The following is a 17806-nucleotide window of genomic DNA, read 5'->3' as shown; positions in this document are numbered from 1 at the left end:
CTTTCATTTATGTGTTGAAATAGTCCTAGTGGCACAGAAATATTCTGTGAATAAAGTTAAAGAAAGTACTTAGATGTGAACAGACCTAAAACAAACGGAGCTCAAAATTCAGTTTCTATAAAAAAAATCATATATGGGTGTCAGATTAGACAGATTTCATTGTAATTACCCAAGAAGATGTAAATCTGTCATCATTAAAATATTAATATTTCATATGATAGATGAATGACTAGGTTACCTCCCTTTGCATATAATTCAATTACATGTGAAGTGCTCTACAGGTTGTGGGGATTCCTTTATAGTTAGATATTGTGAATTCACTCTTAGTCTTTATGTTTCAGTTACTGTAATGAATGCTCACTAAATATCTGTATATTCACTGCTTTAAAAGTTGTAATTTTTGTGTAGTATTTCACATTTTTTTTATTTCATCACAAAAACAAGAAGTAATGGAATGGGAAACAAGGTGTTATTACAGTTAGTGTATCTATGACAAAAGAAGGAAGCAAGGACATATATTTCTGTGTTTTACAGTAACAGAAGAAAAGAAATCCTGACTTTCAAAAATTTGGAATATTCCACCATGCAATAGACGCAAAAATTATATATATTGGTGATATTGACCAAATTTGCTCTCTAAGTCTCTTGGTGGTTTATTCCTATGTCCGACATTACCTAAAATATATCAAATACTGAATGGCTTAGCTGAAAAGTTTTTTCAGAGCCCAAACAATTTTGACATGCTTAGATTCAATTGTGTATCGGGTTATAGAATGAACAAATCCTTTGGCATCGATTACTGGCCATTTTTCAGAGCTGGAGGGCCCACATCCCGGGGACCAAGGGGGTCTTGCACCTCCCCCAGCAGCAGCAGCAGCAGCGTCCGAGACCAAACAGCCGTCTCCGCCCTCGAGTGACAAGCCTCCGACCTCTGCCAGGTCAGGAGGCGGGCGGTCAATGTCTGACCGGAGACAATCTGCCACGCGGAGATCAGGTACGGTCATATCATTACGGTCAGTCCGTAGGAAAATTACTTACTCAGATCCACATACTCCTATATATATTAGTAGTAGAACTTATGGGCAAAGAAGAAATAACGATAGTGCAGACAAAGAAATATGTCAAATTTTCTGGATGATCTGCCCCTTTATCAAGACAGGAACATGAAAATTTACATATCACAACATAATACCGAGAAAAACATTCACCATGAGACGATAATACAATACAAAGTACATAAACAAACAGAAGTTACTTATATATAAAATATGCTGTTGTAATTGCATATCCCGTCAGTAAGCTTGTAAACTTGGAGATTATATCAAATATTATATAAATTTTACGATACAGTTCATCAAATTTGAATATATCTAAAATCCATTGTAAAAAATTTACTAAAATTTGAGTTATTTTCAATAATGGATAATCATTAAGTTTTGATAGTTACATAAATTGCCTTGACTTAAATTCAAAATGCTCCTCGAAATATCCTTTTAATTACCAGGGCTCAGGGGTATTATAAACAGAGCAAAGGCAGGACAACACTCACAGGACCTACTTTTTGATAATATGAACAATATTTTTGTTGCATGTCCGGATGCAATTTCAAGCAACATAACTGTATCATTTGTCATAATTTAATGACAAACCTTGAATGAATATTTCTGAACATATTTTTGATAGATACTCAATTCAGGAAAGCAGCTACTTATTTTGATAGGGGCGTCAAATCTAAATAAAAAATCAGTCTATATAATTATAGACCTGAGGCCTAATACCAAATCACAAAGCCTTTTATGATCCCATGTCGAGTAAATTTAACACCTTTTCTGGTTATAACTCCCAGTCAAACCCAAGAGTAAGTATAGAGAAATTGCACTATTTTTATTTATGATCAAGCAATTTCCTCACAGCAGAATGAAAACGGCAACCTTTCGCTTCTTCTGGATGTCAACTGCATGCTTTACTGGCACGCTGACCAACAGGCGTATCAAATAGTTTGATATTGTATATATTTGCACTTTGTTGTTTTTTTTCAGTTTTTTTTTAAAATTTGAACTCACAGGAATCAAGTAAATTCTGCTGAAGTTTGCTACATATTCTCCAGATTGTTGGAGAAAAGTTTTCTTCAACGTGGATAGGAAAAAAATAAAAAAAACAAGAGACACTTTTGAGGTATATGAGGGGTGCTGTAACTTACCATGGTATATAGCTACCTGAATTATAATAATCTTGTTGCATGAAAACAAAAGTAAAGCAATAATTGCACTACGTATAAGAGTTTACATTCTTGAAATTAATACAGAATTGAAAATATTTAAATTACACTGTAAAAACAATTTCACTGATGCTGATTTTCATTGAAATTGGTTTATTACAAGTAACGAGTTGTTTCATGTTTCAGAGATGTTATATTTTAATTACAATAAAAGAATGTTTGAGCTTGGTTTTTGAGAGACACAATATGATAAAAACTCTTTTTTAAGTTAAAAAAAATAATATAAGAAGACGAATTCTGTAAACATAATTTCTGATAGATGTTTAGTTATATGAAGTTTGAATATGTGTCATTAATTAGATTAAGTAGAAAAATGTTGTGTGTGACAACGTTTGACGTATGTTATCTGTAGAACCCCACCTGCACCCCGACACTTCCGGCACAGGTATAGTACACACGTGTGTGAGGCAGAGCTGCATGTACTGCCAACTACAGTGTTTGAAGTTTTGTGTGAGGCTGTCCGACTCTCATTCCGCCCTCCCCGTCTGTCTATAATCAAACACCTCCGCCATCAAAATACATTGCATGTCCATATATCGCCCCACTGTCTGTTACATTGATCCTCACTGTACATATGAAAGGATTTTGATGACATGTTTCATAAATAATATGTCAAAATTTTCCAATAATAAAACAAATGTATTTATGTTATTCCTTGTTCATCTATCCCAATGCTATTTCACACATTACTGTTAGGGTTGTTGAACCAAGTGTCACATCTAAAATAATTTTATTGAATTTTTGAAACAGCCAAAATTCAGTTACAAAACATTCCAGGTTTATTTGAACATATCGCTATGTGCTGATACATATATGTGCTGGAAATTCTTAAAATTAAAGAATTGTATTTCAACAGATTAAACATAATGCTATACATATGTTTAAGTTTTATTTCATAACCAATAAAACAAGATTTAAATTCAAAAAGAAAACATACAGGTAGAAAAAATAAACTGATAAATTTATCCTGCTTGACTTTAGACGATACTCGATGCTTCATTAAATTTATTGCGAGTACAACATTAAATATAGTAAAATATATTTCTGTATCCTTTGGAGAGACAACATTATCATACATCAGTTTCATTTGGGTATTGATCCAGGAATCCATATTAATGCTATTTTAATACATGTACCATACATATTGCATAAATACTTGGCTGACACTATGTTTCTATAATCACCTACTTATATATATAACCTGCTGTGGATTGGGCGTTTACTTACACCAGGTGAATCTGTTGTCATTGAACTTAACAATTTGTGAGGAAAGAAAACAATTGAGAAATCCCTATGGTAACCAACCAAGTCCCAACTGACTGAAGGGAAGTTTTGCTGTTGTTGTTGAAATAACCTTGTGTATTTATAGAAAATACAATATTAGTTATTTTCAAACAAGAGTTTGTGTTTGTGAAAATATAGATTGGTATGCCAGTTATTAGTAAATCTTAATAAGAACGGCATATTAGAGATTAAGCTGCTTTGTATATATTTTTAAACGGAGTACCTATATTTTGCAGAGAAATTTACCTGCACAGGTATTTGAAACTAATTTGCATATGTATGATACTCAAGTCAAGGGGCAGTTATAACATGTATATCTTCATCAGTCTTGTTAATTAACACGGTTTATATACATGTAACTATAATAATGCAAATGTATTCAGTATATCAAAAAGTAACTTAAAAGAAATTTTAAAAAATATCTTTATTTTCAAAGAGTTTTCTTTTTATTTGATTTTATAGAATCTAAAATACAGACAATTTTGATGAATTAAAACCTAATGAAGAAAAAGTACCGCTACAAGAAAACTCAAAAATAAAGATATTTTTCAAATCTACATTTCTTTTTAATTTAATTAAATAAACCTAGCTAAACATATTGTATGTCTATTTTACCTCTATTAGGAAGCAAGCTGAAGAGTGACAGCAGCATGTCCCGTCCTGGGAGTCAGCTGAAGCTCGGTAGTCAGAGGGGTACACCCCAGCCTGCTGACGACACACAGGAGGAACCACCTCCAAGGGAGCCCACTCCCATTCCAAAATCCAGCGTGTACATGCAGGCCATTGATTGGCTGCTTGAGGTCAAGGCTGTGCCTGTAAGTCACATGACATTGAGCTTTTGCATTAGCGTAACAAATAGATAGAAACATGGGGAAAATAACAAAACGGTTTATCTTGACCGCAGATTTATGTACAAAAGTGTAAATGTTGTGGTTAATTTAAATGACTGGCAAATGAATTTCATTCCTTTTTTTCTTAAGATAAAAATATACCATATGCATCATGGATATATGTTCAATGGTATGCTGTTTTAAAATTAGACAGGTTAAGAAATTAAGATAAAAATTTCAAGATTTTTTGCACAAATTGTTAAATGTTTGCCATTATATGACAATATAGGATGTCACTTTTAAACACGTAGCAAGAATGTTCACAGTATATTCTCATCCCTTACAGTTCACAGAGAGGGCGTTGGCCCACGAGCTGTTGACACCCACAGGTGGCCCAACCTCCAACTACCATATCTGTTATGCCCGCCTCAAACTGCAGAAGAAAGAGTTCAGCGATGCAGAAGAAAGTCTCACCGAGGCCCTTCAGTTTGATCATCAGGTCTGTGGGAGGGTCAAGGAATAACTAATTAAGTCCAACTTTACTTACTTTTGTAATCTGAAGTTCTTTAAATATGTTCTAATTTGAACCAAATGCATTAACTACCAGGTAAAGCACCTTTTTTCTTTCCACACATAAAGCTTTAGGTTAAAGTTTTTAAATCTTAGTTTTTCAATGAGACTGACTTTTTTGTATGTTCAATATTGCTATAGAATTTATTATAACAATACAGTAGTAATATGAAGAATTTTGTAAAGTTTGATAGAAAATGTAGGTTATTATAAAATACGTTTCTGTAACAGAATCCTGACGCCTGGGCATTGTTAGGTCACGTGAAATACATGACAGGAGATACTAGCAATGCTCGCGACTGCTATGAGCGCACCATATCCTTCGTGTCGGATGCTTCAGAGATGCACTCCATCTACCTGCGTCTGGCCTCCATATACTTACAGGACCGTAAGGTAAATATTTCTTTATTTTATATCTCACCAGATCTGGTCATACAAACTGCTTTGTCATCAACTGCTCAAGTCCGACGAGTTTTCATTTTATTCCTTTGTGTGGAAACTATCTCAATCTAATCTTAATGATAAATAACCAAAATTATTCACTGTAAACTACTGTCAGTGTAGGTAAATCAAGTATTTCCAAGCCCAACTGGAGCGTACTCTGGATTCAAGACTTCCTCAAGTTTATTGTACATTGTACTTCCCTGTATGCTTGGTGTCCATTTATGCAGTAGGGTAGACTGTAACATCAGCGGAAAGGGTCTTGTTCAAGGACAGATACATGTACTATTTGATCTACACTTAAGGAATCAAATTTCAAGCCTTCCAATCAGAAGCAAAACATATTACTGTGAAGATTAACTGTCCAGATCCTTTGTCTACATAGTTAGGATATTATCAAGTTCAAGGTGCTACTGCTTTATGTATTGATAATTTGACTCAACAAATATTAACTTGTATTTCAGTTTGAAGACGCCAAAAATACATTCCTGATGGCATGTAAGCGTTCCCCGTCCTGTGTATCCTGGTTAGGTGTTGGTATCGCCTGCTACAGGGTAAGTCACCTACAGAAAACACAAATTACTGGCCTTTCTGTGAATGTGTTTACTCCTAGATTCTTGGCTAAAAATGACTGCAATACTTCGGACAGGAAAAGGGAGAACTGGGTCCAAGATCATGAAAGATTGTAGACTGAAGTCAAAATTTGATTCAATGTTGTCTGATTTATTAGAAAAAATAGTTTTTATCAGCATTTGAATTTTGTTTACTTACATGTAATATTTTGATACCATTTCCTGATCCTGAACCAGTACTAGTACAACTTACAATTATTTAGGCAGAGAATGTAAAAAAGTAACCTTATTTTTCTCAACTTTTTAATACTTTGATGATCAGTACATTTCTACTTAGTTTAATTGATTCCTTGTTTAAACCTGTACATAATATGTCATTTGAACTCTGACCTTGCAGCTGGATGAATTATCAGAGGCTGAGGATGCTCTGTCCGAGGCGAACATCCTAAACAACACAGACCCAGAGGTGTGGGCGTACCTTTCCTTGGTTTGTCTTAAGACTGGACGCCAGCTCGAGGCTGAACAGGCCTACAAATATGCCCTCAAGGTAATTAGCAAAGTCAGGTTAAAGCTAACTGTACAAAAGTTGTCATCATGCATCGACATCGTGTGTCCACCAGCCTGCTACATTGCAGAAGAGATTCATAAGGCATACAAAGTCTTTTTTGAATAAATTGTGTATTGTTTAACTTAAAGGTTTATCACTAGAGCTTAAAAGCTAATATATATTACAGATTATGAAGTTATGATCCGACTTTAACAAAACTCGGTTTTCCATGATTCTTGAAATACTGATATTATGAATATCATCATTGTATTTATTTAGCCTCTAATGATCTGTGTTTTACCTCTAGGTAAATCTGCGAGATGAGGAACTACTGGCAGAGATACAGGAGGTACAACAGGCAGTGGGATTCGGGAACCCAGAATTTTAAAATCAATAGACTCTTTAATTGTATTTATAGGAACTGCCAATTCTTTATAATTTATTTACCGTGATTGTGCAAAAAAGAAGTCAACAACAACAACAACACATGGAGGACTGAAGAGGATTCTATATGGTGACGGTGATAACCTAAAACGTTAACTTTCAGGAAGGAAATTGGAAAGTGGAACTGTTAAATCATGTCGAACAGTTGGGATTAGAAAAACATTCTTTCTGGTGTTTTTGAGAGTTATCATCTGATTGATGTATACTCTGTACAATAATTTGAAACGCTCAAAAATATAAATAAAACAAAAATTTGATGAATAATTTAATAAAGTGAATTGATTTTGTACATGCTTAAAATAAATTAATAGCTCACTGTATATCTGATATGTTCAACTGTAAAACATATAAAGAAGATACTTTGTAACTCTCTGTACCTGCTATAGCCTATTAATTAAAACAAATCTTCTATCAAAGAGATATCTTTGTTGAGTTTTTCATCTGACTTTCCAAAACTGGAAACTTAACACTATTTCATATGTCTGGAAAATTAACATCACAAGCACAATCAAAGCACAACACACATCTCCGATTTGTCCTGGACTCTATTGAACTTAAGGCACCATAAATTGCATTGGTATCAGGCAGTTGCTTGTTGGCAATTCCCCATACCCAGGTTACAAGACATGGATCATCATGAATTGGGAAAGCACCACTGTACTAGTGTCTGACAGTTCCTTGAAGGTTTGTCTCAGATTCAGGTTGTCTGGGACATGGCTTATCATGAACCTGGCAGGCAGCACATATTTCCATCGGTAACTGGTGCCTATAGTTCCTTGTTGGCATATCCCAGATCCAGGTTGTTCGAGACATGGTTCATCATGAACCTGGACCTGTTGGACACCAGATATTCTTATTGACATTCAATAGACTTTGTAATACTGATCCAGACGTTTCCATTGGTATCTGGTACGTGAAGTTCCTTGCGGGAAGTATCCCTGATCCAGGTCGTCAAGGACATGGTTCCTCACGAACCTGGCGGACACCACATATTTCCGTTGGTATCTGGCAACTCCTTGTGGGCAATATCCCAGATCCAAGGTTTGTCTAATAAGGAAAAGTGGAAAATTATATGAAAGAATCCAATAACTTTATTCACAAATACAATATATAAAATCATGAATAAATCAGGCTAACAGAATATTGATCATGTAAACCCATCTCTCGAGAAATACAGACAATTATAATGGAGAAATGTTACTAGACATTGTTTCTTTCTAAATGGATATACAGTGTATTAGTGAGGGCCGAAAACACACTTTGCACAATATTCTGGTTGGTTCCAACTTCTAACACCGAAAGGAAAGTTCATATCTTCAAAAATGACAAAATTTTGTATAAAAAAAAGTCATATTCTGTGTCTATGTAAATGATGCAATATCCTTGTGACCCATTTTACTGGAATTATTTAAGAATATATAGACAAATAGAAACAAACATTGAATAGTCATATTTCTTCAAAACAAGTTGTAAGGATTTAAATCCTTATTCCATCCATTTTAACGAAAATCATTTTCTTTGATCACATCATATTTTATCAATCCCGACAGATATAACAGTAATGAGTTCCTTACCTCCTTTACTGTACCGTGTTACTGGTAGATCGTAGGGAAGTGGAAATACACCACCACCAATACTGTCCACGTCACTCGTAGTCCTAAAAGCCCCCTTCACTTCCTATAGTTACAAAAACAGTAATTTTTTCAGAGAATATAAAGTTCAGAAATCCATTTCAATCATATTTTTACAATCGAATTCAAAAACTGTATGGAATTTTAATTTTTAAAACAGTGATAACACTTATACATTGCACATTGATATCAAAAGTACAACCAGTTTATTTTATGTATGACTAAAATAGATATCATATTGTATACTGTACACACATTTAGGTAGAGAAATGTGATATTTGCATAGAGGTGTTTTTTCAAACTAGCATGTAGAAAATTTCTTGGCAATGTATAGCAGATATGAACACAATCTGCTTATACGGTTACACCAAACTCATAAACCTAGACATTTCATCAACAATATGATTTCATTTATTACATGTAAATGAAAATGGCTACTGTTAAACAGCTGCATGCATAAGAATGTAATCAACTTACAAAGAACTTTGGAAAGAAAAGGACTCCCAGCTCGTACGACCGTATCATCAGCTGGCTTCCCTTCTTCTCCATCGCTCCCCATGCTGCCTTTGACAAATTGGCACTGTGTAACAAACATTTGATACAAAACCAGTTGTCTCAAGACAAACAAGAGTAGTGACTTAGGTTTCAGTATCAGCGAATCAATTTCTACGTTGGAATATTTAGTTATGTATGATGTATTGCACTTACTCATGAGATGACTTTTAAATGAACATTCTACAATGTCGACAAATATCGATATAGAGTAAACTTTTAACAGTGAGGTTGGAATGTTAAATGATGTCAATATGTGGCAAAAGGTTACAATATCACACACGCTTCAGTGGTAATTCTATCATGAAACAATCACTATAAAACAACAAAACTTTCTCCGCATTACCTAGTTACAAGGAACCAGGCCAGCTCCTTGCCTGAGGGAGAAGGTCGTCCGTAAGTCTTAATGTGTGGCATGGCTCTACTTCTTCCCCGGCCTTCAGACCGCCACTGGCTGTGTATACAAGTTGAATGATAAACAGAAATGTTTATACAAGAAACATGTTCGGAGCATCTACATTATTTTTTAATTTTCCTCTTGGGAAATATATCAGTCAGTTCACATTGTAATTCAAAATTCACGCTTTAATAATAACAGTTGAAATTTCCTATTTAAATCAATAAAACATGTGTTCCGTTAGAATTTGAATAATAGAATATTAAGCAACTTGAGAACATTCAAGACATGTAGCAAGTTCAAAAATAATGCAACCAATTCAAGCATTCAATTAATGTGAATTTACATGAAAATAAATATCACAAACATTACAAGTAATTTTTCTATCGTAAAATTATCAAACCCAACAGCCAAGCAAAATCTACGTAGACTTACTGGAGGAATGTATGAAGATACGGCTGTTTACGAGCCACATGGATACTGTAGGGAATGGAACCTCCAGCCGGATATCCCTCCAAACTTGTCCGAACATCATCTTTTGTTGGAAATATCTAAAGAGAAGCAAAAATTGATACTTTGTATAGTTTTAATTTCACCTTTCAAAGAAAATATCAGTGGTATAAATTGAATTAATTTTGTTAATTGATAAAGCATAAAATTCTTGCCACCTCAAATACAGAAATTTTAATTTGAGACTGTTGTGAGAAAAAGTCATTTTATCTTTTTCCCAAAAGAATACTTTTGTAATTATGTAATTAAGATGAAAACACAACGAACTTTAGGATATTTTGAAGAAAACAGTGTGACTTTAAATGTTCAGCTCTGTATGGTTAGTATCAAAATGTAGACCAAAAAAAGATCTGATACTTTTTTAACAAACTCTTTTTCGAAAACACATATATTACCAGCTGTAGTGGAATTGTCATGAGTGGTACACAACTGGTTCCCTTGACCGTGGCCAGCGACTGCAGCCACTCCGTACACAGCCACGACTCCTTGGCCGGTCCCAACGTCCCTACACTGGAGTACTGACCAAGGACTGGCCAGGTCCTGACAAGCTCCTTCTCGGGACCATGGTCGTGGAGCAGACGGCGTAACCTCATGTGGCCAAAGTGGCTCTTCTTGTCCCCAGCATGTCTGCCTGGGCAGGAACCAACTATAAACACTCTGAAGGGAAAATATATTTGGAATATATCTGATTGTAAATCATTTATAAATTTCATAATAAATGAAAATATTAATCCTGAAACATTTAAACAAATGTCTATTATAATAATTGTTTTCTGTTTGGAAATTGAAATCCTTGCAATTAAGTACAGTCAATTCCAGTTAATGCCATTTATCAGCAAAAACAATGTTTTTAACCAGATTAACTGAAAACCTGATTATATTTAGGAAGTTCTAGATTAAAATGTGATCTTTGCTGCAAGACTCATTATTCAGGATTTCTTTACCAAGTACATTGCACTTATATGATATCACATTATTTCACCATTCAATCATAAAAGTATACAATTAATACAAATATATTTGCAGAGCAAGTTATAATTTAAATTCTGCTACACATACAAAAGTAACGTTCAGTAGAAAATCTTCATACAGACTCAAGGTTGTCTCCCCTTGACTGCAAAATGAATTTCTGAGGATTGTCAAAAGATTACGAGAGCTGTTGCACAGCAGAATAGCTCACAATTATAAGAACATTTGAAAGAATATTTAAGCCCAAAACAGAAAAGTGGTTTACTACATGGAACTTCATTACAACATTCCTGTATCTTATTTTCAGAAACAAGATGTTTTCATTCGTCACTGACCTAGCAGACGACATATCGTGGTGGAAGATGTGATCCTTCCAGTCCTTCAGCTGATAGGCCTGGTACGCACCGACGTACTCCAGCAGGTCACGTTTGAACCCTGTCGGAGATTCCCCCAGAGTACTGCTGGGTTTGGAGAGCTTGGGAAACAGCGGACTAATCCACATCCTTCATAGGACACACACAATAATACAAAAAGATATATTTACTGAGGCTGTCACAGGGTCAAACTGTACATACAGTGAAACCTGTGTTATCTGACACCTTGTTTTATACTGGTACTGCCCATTAATGGTCAGATTAATGAGGATGGCAGAATGCAAATGTCTCATTTTGTAGTTTCTCATGAGTACAACATTTAGACAGGATATTGGAATACTAAGGGGTCAGATTAGACAGGTTCATTGTAGTTATTATCAATGGAGACAGGACATACATGTAAGTCAGGCAGGACTTCATTTGATTCTAAAGGAGTTTGGTTTATAAACTGATAATACATAATTCTAATACCAATTGAAAAAAAAATCTTTCATGTGAACATTTTTTCTCTTAAACTGAAATAATTGTGGAGAAAAAACTTTTAACCATGTTTTATGTTCAAAGAATATTTGAAATATGGAATGAGCAGATTTTATTGACAAAGATGTTTTGATGTCAGAAAGGATTGAACAGCTTTACAAAATTGAATTAAAGAGCACTTTGTACAGGTACCATAAAAGAGAACATTTTTAAAAGCACTTTTCAGAAATGGAATACTTAATCATAATATTACATCTTTACAAAACATTTTCTAAAAGTGGTATGGACGTACCCTTGTGTTTTTTGGAACCAGTCATGCTCCATCATATTTGAGGTGTGTACTACGACTCGCATCCCGTTGTCATACAACAGGAACATCATCTTTCTACCAGGAAAAATAAATACAAAACATCAGGCTAAGGTTTGAAAGTTTGATTACATTCAGTAGCAATGATTACAAAGGTTTTCTTCTTTTTTTTTTAAGTAGATTTTCATTACAACAGATTTGTTGTTATTAACAAGTCAGAAGTATAAATGCTATAATCATACTCTTAAGTTCGGCCTTGTAGAGTAAATTAAATAGCTCAAAACATTTTCCCCATACACATGTACAACCAAACTATGAATGAAGTGAAAACTGGTTGTTTTATGCCCAAGGTATTTAAATTAAACTATTTTTCATACTTAGAGGACAACATACATGTATTTCAGCAAATAGCCAAAGCAAAACTTTCCATTTGAAAAACCCATACCATATTTTTGCTTTTACAATTACTGAATCAGTTACAATTTACTATCATTATTAAAGATGTGCATGTACGACCTTCTAAAATCTCAAAGACTTGAAGCAGGAAAATGTTACACTAGAAATAAAGTTAATACCCACGTGTGATGTGTTCCATAGGGCATATCCAGACGAGCCTAAAACAGACGAACATTAATTAATAAGCATTACATGATATGTGCTTTTAAACATATTCTAACCATTTTCATTCTACCTGAGAAAGGCCAATGCCAATTAAAAACTTTGCTGTTGATAAAACATGAAGAAAGAAAGAGAAACTCCAAACAAGAAAAAACAAGTTTAATCATGTACATATATTTCGAAGGAAATATGCTTCAAAGGAAATCAAAAAGAAAATCTTGAAAAACAAAATATTTTGTAAAAAAAATTACATGTATATCTATCAAATTTTGTATTCAAAACAGAGCTTGTTTTTTAACAAATACATATCTGTGTACTGTATTCATATTTTAACATACAGATGTACAAATATATTAATGTTTTTAAATATTTTAACATACAGATGTACAAATATATTAATGTTTTAACTACTATGTAGGTCCCAACATACGAACCTGACAGAAGCGTATGTTGGAGTAGGCGGCTCCATCAGCCTCCAGACTGGCCTTGTTGGCGCCTTTGAACCCGTGGACAAGCAGCAGAGGCTTAGATCTGTTAATGTTATCATCGCCACTCAACGGTTAACTGATGTTGTAGTGAACACATTATTTGCAGAAAATTATCAAAGTATTTGAACCAATGTTCAAAGTAGCTACTAGCACCAACATATATTTTCATGTTCTAAGAATCATTCTGTAATAACAATAAGTAAATAGTCTGATATGAACAACGTTCTACCTACCTGAACTGTTGTGGATACTGTTTCATCAGCCAGGGAACCTCAAACATGTAGTTGAACTGAAATGAAGTAATTAATATCGTATCACCCTAATTTCATTCATAAAAAAATAAAGTATACCATAATTGCATCAAATTATATTTCAATTTTTTTATTTGTAATTGCTTCTTTATTTAGATATTAATTTTGTAAGATCATGACACAGAAAAGAATTTCTAATTGATAATTGATTAATCAAAATGGAACAACAAGAGACTTATATGTGTGACGATGTAGGTATGTCAAAGCTTTAAAACTTTATTGATAAGCCTGACATTGGAACTTCTCCATCTCCAACTAACAATCATTAACAAATATTTTCTCTAATATCTTTTCATTTATAAAGCACAAGTCAAAATATTGAGTGAATGTAATGATTCTCGTGTCAAAAGTGAAATCATCAGGTTATTGTCTCACTGTGATGTTAGATTGACTATATTATGCAGCTTATGAAAGCCATGTAAGGTAGAAATTTCTTACACCTCCATGCGACAGCTTTAATATGCGAGATAGCTTTTTATCTCATTTCTCTTTGCGTAAGATAGAGCTGTCCAGGGTAAGAAAGGGGTGTAGGAAATTTCTATCTTACACCCCATTTCACGTGACGTGACGTGACAATGGGAACTTTCCGATGCTGCAATGTGGAGTGATGAAATTAAAACCTTTTATTATATATTTACTGTACGTGTTAGAGAGATGTGATTATTTTTTCTGCGTAAACATTGTTTGCAAGTATGGGGTATGCAAAATCTGGCTGGCTAATTTGCTTTCGTCTAAAAAGCTCGGGGGGAAAAATTGATATTTTCAAAAAGGTGGCCAGTCCAAACGCATTTTCATGGATTCTGAGCTTATTCTGGTAATTGTAATGAGAGAAAAATACTCTTTCATGCACAAGGGTGTAGGTTAGGGAAATTCCACCAGAGGGATTTTCAAATTTAGTAAAACCTGAGGCTTTGAAAAACCCTCGGGTGGAATTTCCCTATCCTACACCCCTGGGCATGAAAGAGTCTTATAATCTTACATTGGTAGGAAAGGAAACATCTTTACCTGACACGAGGCAGTCAGATTTCCCATTTCTGGAGACAGTATATCTGATGACAAAAATTTTAGAGTTAAGGTTTAGGCAGTCATTCTCTTACATCAGGGTCTGTTTATGTAGACAAATCTAATGGACTATTTTTAAATGTAATATTTCAGGGATAATTGAAAGTCTTCCCTATGGCTTGATCACCGGAAAGCATAAACAGACAACTCTGGTACAAACAGTCCAATCATTTGAAACACCACAAACAAAAGTGGCCCTATATTCATACACATGTACTTCTTTTAAGGGATCACAGAATTTTTGGAAATACTGAAATTCAACAAGACAGGACCAATTTTTTTAACAAAAAGTATAAAAAAAACTTATAAAAAATGAAAGATAGATTGATCACTGAAAATGTGCTATGAAAATGAGTTACTTTGCACATTTTTTTTTTATTCATAATCATACATATTTAAATTTGCCAGCTAAATTAATTTTCAAAAGCCCCTCTAACTTGCAAGATTAACAAGGGAAATGTGCTTTTGAAAATATATTTATAACAGATAAATCATCTATGGTATATGCAATACCCTACTGATTTTAGAAATGTCTTATACCTTTAACATCCATAGTACAAAACCTGTTGTACTTGTTTTCGATGCCATGCACTTTTGTAAGGAAGAAGCTAAGTGGTTGTCCAGCCTTATACACACCAGATGGTGTTACTGGACCTCTCGCTGCCAAAGATCCTCCAGCCTTGACCTTTTTGGCTGGAGGAGGAGTAGCTGAACTTGTAGAGGGTTTCTGTTTATCACGACTGTCGACTGAAATATAGAAATATGTATTAAACACCGTGTATATCATTATTAAACGATGGTGTTCATATATATATTGAACATTTAAATCTTCAAAGTTACTAGATAACTAGTTTAGATTATAAATTTTACAGAAATTAAAACTGAATATATTGAATTTTATAAAAACTTCTCTCTACATCAACTTTTCCCTTGCTTGAATAGGCAATCTGTAAGAATGCAATATACAACTGCTGCATAAAAACAGACTCAAAGTAATTGTTGATAGTAATTATCATATTTCAACTTAACTTCCATCAACATATGAACCTTCAGATCTAGCCTGGAGCCATCACCTTTTTATGGTTTAAATTACAAACTGGATAAACAGAGTACTATAACAGAATATCAATGTTATCTTGATAAGAATGATTAAGAAAAAAAAATATCAGTCGGACTTTAATACCATTAAATTCCTCTATAACATTATATTTAATACTTCAAAAAATATTCTAAACATTATATTTATTTACTTATGTTGGCAAAATTTCAAAATATCAAATACTATTTATAGCAGCCATACCTGGATGATGGAATTCCTCTCTGTGAGATGGATTTTTCCTGTAACATTTTGAACCATACTGACATATAGGTTTTTCTCTTTTGCTTGTAGATTGTTCTTCATCTAGAAGTAATGTACGCTTTCTTTTCAAACTTGACGGTGTAGAGGAGTCCTTTTCTTGATCCCTAGAATTTGCTTTTTTATGCGCAGAACTGTCTCTGTGTTGGAAACTATTGTTCTTCTCTGAAGATTTTTGCTGACTAGATGGAGTTTTCTCAACAGTTCTTTGATTATTTCCATCATGTACAGTTGTTTTAACAGATTCTTCTTCTTCCGAGTCAGAGACTTCATGTGTTTTACTACGCCGCCTCTGTAGTTGTTTTTCATTGTAATCATTTTTTCGACTAGATGACGGTGAATGTATTAATGCCTTTTTTGTATTTCTACTATTATTTGACATATTGTTAAACGGACTTTCCCTATCAAATAGGTCAGGAGAAAGTGTTACATCAGAATCAGAGTCTGAAAAGGAATGTGATTTTTTGGGTGTGGTTTTCTCTTTTATGTTAAAAGTCAAACGTTCCTGTTCTAGTTCTGGGTCTAGAGTAACATCAGAGTCACTGTCAGAAACAAAGTGTGAGGATGTGGTCCTGGTGGAAGTGCTCTTAAGATCAGCCTGTAATGATGAAGCAGATTCTGCATCAAACTGAAACAAAATCAATGTTTTCTTTAATTTTATCATCAGATAAATAAAATAACATTGAAAAGGATAATTCCCTACGTTCATCAAATATGCATAAAAGATAGATGACAAACAGAATATATAAAAGTTGACTAATAGAAAAAGAGAGAAACAAACCAACAACTATATATATAGAGATATTTAGCCAGAGTTTCCTCTGGCCCTTACACCAGACATAGACAATAAGAGCGTTTTGGATCAATAAATAATCCATTTATCGATATATGCTATGTATGCGTTGTGTCATAGTCGATTTTTGTTGTCAGCACCTCAAAACTCTACAACACCGTTTGGTGTCGGAGAATTCCACGTTTTCGTATAGCAGTGCACTCTGGTCCCATACCATACATGTACATCTATCTGTCAAAATGTCCAAGTCTGGTGTCGGGGTCAGAGGAAACTCGGGCTGCTATAGATATATCCAGTCTCATTAACACATGAAAATGACTAGAGTACTGCTTCTACAACATATTGAACTGCATGTATTAGTACTTTTGACTCCAAACACATTATTGATACGATACATATGTAACCTTTTAGGCTGCTATTACAAATAATCACGTGACACTTCTATAAATTGTAACTATGTAGGCCTATATCAAAAAATAACGGTTTCATTTTGGACAGAATACATCTTTCTCCCTCAGGCATCCATATTAAATGACAGCTCGGCTGCATTGGGGTGAACAGCTGGCGAATCATGATACATATAATTGAAGTGCCTATAAGTACATATATGTAACCGACACAACAGCTGCTGGTGTTCACGGTGTTGACAGATCATTTGAGATGGCGAGATGATACTGCTGGGTCAGCACATTGTGAATTTCGCGATTTAGGATAGGTGGACGAAGTTATGGGCGCTGTAGCAATTCAAATGTTAAATATATTTTGAATAAATATGGAAAGTCTTTTCTAAATGGCTTATTGATCATAAATTTATTTACTTGAGCTTGAAGTTGTCTTGCAAAATCTTCATCACTGAAATTTGCCGCCATATTGCCAAGTACTGCTTCCGGTTTAGTTTCGAAAATAAATAAATATCAGATATGTTAAATAATAAGAACAAATGATTAAATAGTGTTAAACAAATATCTAGTTTTATGCTTTTTATTGTTTT

The 17806-nt window shown here is 34.0% G+C and overlaps 2 protein-coding genes across 6 annotated transcripts in view; one reads left to right on the top strand and one right to left on the bottom strand.

The window, feature by feature from the left end:
- Positions 1 to 7384, top strand: part of LOC110463526 (cilia- and flagella-associated protein 70-like) — a 30140-nt gene extending 22756 nt beyond the window's left edge. For 3 of the 4 annotated variants that reach the window (XM_021518170.1, XM_021518169.1, XM_021518167.1), the window contains 8 exons: positions 815 to 994; positions 2631 to 2663; positions 4187 to 4377; positions 4739 to 4891; positions 5194 to 5355; positions 5868 to 5957; positions 6373 to 6522; positions 6830 to 7384. In XM_021518170.1, the coding sequence (XP_021373845.1) occupies positions 815 to 994; positions 2631 to 2663; positions 4187 to 4377; positions 4739 to 4891; positions 5194 to 5355; positions 5868 to 5957; positions 6373 to 6522; positions 6830 to 6910 (1040 nt within the window). In that variant the 3' untranslated portion in view covers positions 6911 to 7384. The remainder of the gene's footprint in view (positions 1 to 814; positions 995 to 2630; positions 2664 to 4186; positions 4378 to 4738; positions 4892 to 5193; positions 5356 to 5867; positions 5958 to 6372; positions 6523 to 6829) is intronic. The other variant, XM_021518168.1, reaches the window with a different exon arrangement.
- A 93-nt stretch (positions 7385 to 7477) lies between these two features.
- LOC110463527 (tyrosyl-DNA phosphodiesterase 1-like) lies at positions 7478 to 17692 on the bottom strand. 2 transcript variants are annotated; one of them, XM_021518173.1, is made up of 15 exons: positions 17634 to 17692; positions 15966 to 16650; positions 15206 to 15412; positions 14609 to 14652; positions 13526 to 13581; positions 13239 to 13335; positions 12766 to 12800; positions 12172 to 12264; positions 11361 to 11528; positions 10452 to 10713; positions 9982 to 10097; positions 9496 to 9603; positions 9075 to 9177; positions 8541 to 8643; positions 7478 to 8013 (listed from the first exon to the last, which is right to left on the bottom strand). In XM_021518173.1, exons 1-15 carry the CDS (start codon positions 17682 to 17684, stop codon positions 7934 to 7936), a joined length of 2208 nt encoding a protein of 735 aa, XP_021373848.1. In that variant the 5' UTR covers positions 17685 to 17692; the 3' UTR covers positions 7478 to 7933. The 2 variants fall into 2 exon arrangements, with proteins under 2 accessions (XP_021373848.1, XP_021373847.1); XM_021518172.1 differs by lacking the exon at positions 17634 to 17692 and having other exon boundaries at positions 15966 to 16741.
- Positions 17693 to 17806: the final 114 nt, after the last annotated feature.

Source organism: Mizuhopecten yessoensis, unplaced genomic scaffold (genome assembly GCF_002113885.1).
Source record: "Mizuhopecten yessoensis strain PY_sf001 unplaced genomic scaffold, ASM211388v2 scaffold10913, whole genome shotgun sequence".
Classification (NCBI taxonomy): Eukaryota; Metazoa; Mollusca; class Bivalvia; order Pectinida; family Pectinidae; genus Mizuhopecten; species Mizuhopecten yessoensis.
This window is presented reverse-complemented; position numbering and strand designations above follow the sequence as displayed.